This window comes from Diachasmimorpha longicaudata, chromosome 16 (genome assembly GCF_034640455.1).
Source record: "Diachasmimorpha longicaudata isolate KC_UGA_2023 chromosome 16, iyDiaLong2, whole genome shotgun sequence".
In the NCBI taxonomy this organism is placed as follows: Eukaryota; Metazoa; Arthropoda; class Insecta; order Hymenoptera; family Braconidae; genus Diachasmimorpha; species Diachasmimorpha longicaudata.
This window is the reverse complement of record NC_087240.1, coordinates 1,561,241-1,566,131: the sequence shown is the minus strand read 5'-3', so window position 1 is coordinate 1,566,131 and position 4,891 is coordinate 1,561,241. Positions and strand designations below refer to the sequence as shown.

At 38.0% G+C, this 4,891-nt stretch overlaps 1 protein-coding gene across 1 annotated transcript; it reads right to left on the bottom strand.

Moving 5' to 3' along the window:
* Window positions 1–2,181: 2,181 nt before the first annotated feature.
* On the bottom strand, window positions 2,182–4,605 carry LOC135170344 (glyoxylate reductase/hydroxypyruvate reductase-like). Its single transcript, XM_064136082.1, has 4 exons — window positions 4,231–4,605; window positions 3,799–3,926; window positions 3,371–3,560; window positions 2,182–3,161 (listed from the first exon to the last, which is right to left on the bottom strand). The coding sequence occupies exons 1-4, from the start codon at window positions 4,332–4,334 to the stop codon at window positions 2,576–2,578; spliced, it is 1,008 nt and encodes a 335-aa protein (XP_063992152.1). The 5' UTR covers window positions 4,335–4,605; the 3' UTR covers window positions 2,182–2,575.
* Window positions 4,606–4,891: the final 286 nt, after the last annotated feature.

The following is a 4,891-nucleotide window of genomic DNA, read 5'->3' as shown; positions in this document are numbered from 1 at the left end:
TGATGATTTACCATTTTGTAAAAAAAAAATTACGTCACCTCACGTGAAGGACGGATAGTGAGTGAGAGCGAGGGGGGAAAGATATTTCTCTCTCGCTCATTGGCAATTTCATGACAGTCCTTTCAGGGGGGGGGGGACAGGAGGGTGAATAAAATTCTATTATTATTAAGATTCGGATGATTTATTAGAATACAAGAATAATCTGATCAGATCAAAAATTTAAACAATAATCCTCGATTATTAAATAAACTGAATAGTTTATGTAATTGGCTGATCAGACATTTAATGTTTAAAAGTGAATTCCCCACAAAAAAAAACTTTTTGACAAAATGTTGTCAACCCATTTGTTTACAAGATATTTTTCAAAAAGCATTTTTAACTAGAAAAATGCCGAAAACCACAGGCATCCCCCTTGGCATTCCGGAGATAATTGTTTAAATGTTAATTATCGCATGATGCAACAGGCTTACAGTATTTTGTCAGAAGACCTTTCTTGTTGTAAATTAAATTTACAAAAAACAGATCTTCTTGTAAATTAAATTTACAACAATAAAAAATATCTTCTTGATGGTTACCCGTCGTTCCCTATGGGTGATAAAATCCTTGTGACGAAGAAAACTAAATGAATGAGAAAGCGAATCTTTTCTAACTCGTAAAACGAGGCCGATCACGAATGAACCTTTATCGAACGTCGTTCAGACGGACTCAATCATTGGAAATAGAAGAGAAACCGGTGGATTGCACCCTCGAAGTCGTCATCAACTGAACGAATCACGAAGAATTTAGTGATATTCGTTGGAAGTGAACGAGACATTCTATATCAAACTTATCTAAATTTTACAATGGGTGTATAAAGAGAATAATTTTCACATATAATACCACAAGTGGTTCAAAATTATCGAATATTTCCCGATAGATTCGTTGCAAACAAATGAAGGAGTCAAGTTTTTCAAGCTAAAAAATCACGAGTGCGAAGCACGAGTGATTTTTCCTGAAAAACTTGACGACTTCATTTGTATGCAGGGAACCTAGAGGGAAATATTCTATAATTTTGAAGCTCGAGTGGTATTCAGGGGATTATTTTTCCTATCCAAATTTCGGCCAAGAGAATTGTGCCATGACATGAAAAGAGGTTTATTTGGTTAAGTGTCGTTTGTTTACCAAAATATTCAAAAAATTATCGCATATAATACCACAAGAGCTCCGAAATTATCGGATATTTCCCGATAGGTTCGTTGCAAACAAATGAACGTGTCAAGTTTTCCAGTCTAAAAATCACGAGCGCGAAGCGCGAGTGATTTTTCTGGAAAACTTGACAAGCTTATTTGTTTGTAGGGAACCTTGAGGGAAATATCAGATAATTTCGAAGTTCGAGTGGTATTCGGGGGATTATTTTTTCCATCCAAATGTTGGCCGATAGAATTGCACCATGAGACATAATTTTCAACGAATTGCCATTTAATCTGTCAGATACAATTGAGGGTTACTTCATCATTTGTTTTTTTTATATAGGCAACATGCAAAATTTCCAGTGAAATTTCCAAGAATTTCCGCTGAAATACCGTGTTGACTATATAAAATAACGTCGAATGGTGTAATCCTATTGGCCAAGATTTGGATGGGAAAAATAATCGCATGTAATACCACAAGAGCTCCGAAATTATCGGATATTTCCCGATAGGTTCGTTGCAAACAAATGAACGTTTCAAGTTTTCCAGTTTAAAAATCACGAGCGCGAAGCGCGAGTGATTTTTCTGGAAAACTTGACGAGCTTATTTGTTTGCAGGGAACCTTGAGGGAAATATCAGATAATTTCGAAGTTCGAGTGGTATTCGGGGGATTATTTTTTGCATCCAAATCTTGGCCGATAGAATTGCACCATGAGACATACTTTTCAACGAATTGCCATTTAATCTGTCAGATACAATTGAGGGTTACTTCAACATTTGTTTTTTTTATATATATCAACATGCAAAATTTCCAGTGAAATTTCCAAGAATATCCGCTGAAATACCGTGTTGACTATACAAAATAACGTCGAATGGTGCAATCCTATTGGCCAAGATTTGGATGGGAAAAATAATCGCTGATATTCGAGGTAGGCTATACAAAATATCAACAAATGGTGCAATTCTATTGGCTGAAATTTGGGTGGGAAAAATAATCAAGACTATTCGTAAGATTGTTTATTGAATCTGTATATTAAAAGAATATTATTAAAAATGTTAGTATGTCATAATTTACAATAATACTTTCACATCTCTAGAATACTCACAACAATTAACAAATTCAATATTTGGAGGTTATACATTGAAGAATGGGGCGCGAAAGTGAGGTTAGAACACTAACCTTCATTCCCACTCCTATAAGCTTTCACCTCACTGCACAACCTTAATTAATTCTCCTGATGAAGAGCTCTGAGATGTTTCGAAATACTGAGAATCTTTTTTAATGGTTCTATTTTCAAATTATGATAATTAAATTATCATAATGTTTGTTAGAAGTGACTCTTCATGAAATTATTTTTATTACAACAAAATCAAGTCCTAATTTGGCCCACAGGCTAAGTATCACTCTACAACTCCCAGGGAGTAGACATGATGGGTCGAATCACAAGGACGCTCAAAATTCTAAGCGCAGCGTAAATGCAACGTTCTTCACTCGACAGGTTAGTAGTAACTCCAAGACGTGGCCCAAGCTCCAAAGTCGGCTGCCCCAGGAGTTCGCGGTAGTTTGGCACTGACTCACGATCAACAACGTCCAGCCCGGCCGCCAATATCGCCCCCTCGTGGAGTGCCTTCAGAAGAGAGCTCATTTTAACAACAGCTGGACCCCCGACATTCACGAGAACAGCGTTTTGCTTCATTTTATAGAAAGCCGCGTCGTCGAACAATCCCCGCGTTTCGCTTGTCAACGGTAGAGTAACGACGATGAAGTCACTATGCGTAAGGATGTTGTCGAAGGAGACGAATTCATCTACCAGTTCCCTATAAGCTCTTTTCGGGCTGTCCCCGAGAAGCAAGAATTTTCCAACGTCAAAACCGAGTAGATGTGTCATCACCTCATGGGCAAGAACTCCTAGACCAACTATTCCAACCGTTGAACCACGAAGGTGATGGTCAAACACTGGGGTAAACTGGGGACGACTTCCGGTCCTTACCCTGGAAGAATTGACGTTTGCAAATTTAATTAACGATGTTATCTCTCGTCATTCAAGCGAAACAAATAAAAAAATGTTGATCTGATTCTTTCTATTAAATGTTGTCATGCAGAAATGAACAAAAAATAATAATTCAAAGGAATATAAGAATTTTATGACAAATGAGAATTCACTGGAATTTTGAAAAATAAAATGAATCATTTGAATTACTCTTCACGAAGAATGCAACTCTCGAGTGGGCGTCTCCTAGCATTCAGCAAGAGCATCACCGCAACCTGAGCAAGTGCAGTGTGATAATGCATGAGCGTACCTCCAACATGATAATCCCTGCTTTCCATCTCCTGGACATCGAGCTGAGCTAACTCAGTTGACACTGCCACCGCGACCTTCAGTTTACGACCTTCGCGACAAGATTCTTAATTATCACGGGAACGCTTGTGAAGTGCGAGATACTGGCAAGAGTACGTTTATCTTCACGGAGTTATATATTGCGTAAAAATTACGTATATTCTGGGATTCCCAAGTGAAGTTTTGTTGTCGAAAATTTTGCAAATCTGCCAAATAGTTCTTTCAGAACATTCCGTAATTTTTAGGGAACCTTTTCTCTCGATAAATTGAACAATGAAAAAAAATCATACCAGCGATATCAAAAAATTGGCTATTGACGTCGGCGCATCCATAGAGAAATACACCATCGTGTCCAGGAAGATCCGCCAATACTTGGGCTTCTGTTGGTGAGACATAGGGTAAAACGGTAACATCACATCTGGAAATACGGAATTATAAAAAAAAGTGTATGGAATGAAGAAAACCGCAGATTGTTATCCAGGAAAATATTTAGTTCCAGGAAAAATAAACAAGAAAATTCGTGACAGTGCACTTTTCCGGTGTTCGTTTTGTCATGGAATTGCTCAGACACAAGAACTCAATTACTCTTCCGCGAAGCAATGAAACCACTTCCTCGAAGTAATAACAAAGTCAATTGAAAATGCCGACATTACAGATCAAGGTGAAAACCACGAGTCGGTGTTAACGAAGATCTAATAATAATCAAGAAAATAGAATCTCACCTTCTGGCCAGAAATTCCACTACTTCAATCGGTGTATCGCAGCTCGTAACGAGAACCTTCGGCCTCGACATGATTGTTTGGACCACTGATGTATTCCTGATCATAAACGATAAAGTCTCCGATATAAACACTGCTATCACAAAAACAAACCAATGGTGAGGCCTCCGGTGCAGCGTTTTATACCGAATGTTAAAAATATGAACGGGATCTTCGGCGCAGGCGCATTCATCGAAAAACCACAGTGATAACTTCCCGAAATTACGGCAAACATTTGTTTTTGATCGTAAATGCTCTGGGAGGAACTTCGAAAAAAATATTTACCAGGGGCTAGAACACTTTTAGACCTCTTTAGCTTCCAGATGGAAGAATTCCCCCGAGTTCTGGCAAAGACTCGTATGAGTATTTTTTTTATTTTTCCGGGAACTTGAGGTAAAAAGGTATATGATACCTTATCGAAGTGGGAAATAGTTTTTCTGTTCCGGTTCACATTGAGCTAGAAATTGCTGGATTCATGACCTAGATGGGGCTCCAGGTGACGGTGAACATTTTATTTCGTTCCTGATCTGCAGTCAGGTTTTCTCAGTATCTAAGTGGTGAATTAAGACAGAATTACCTATTAATTGACGAAAAAAAATTGAATTTGATAAAAGTCAATTGCCCC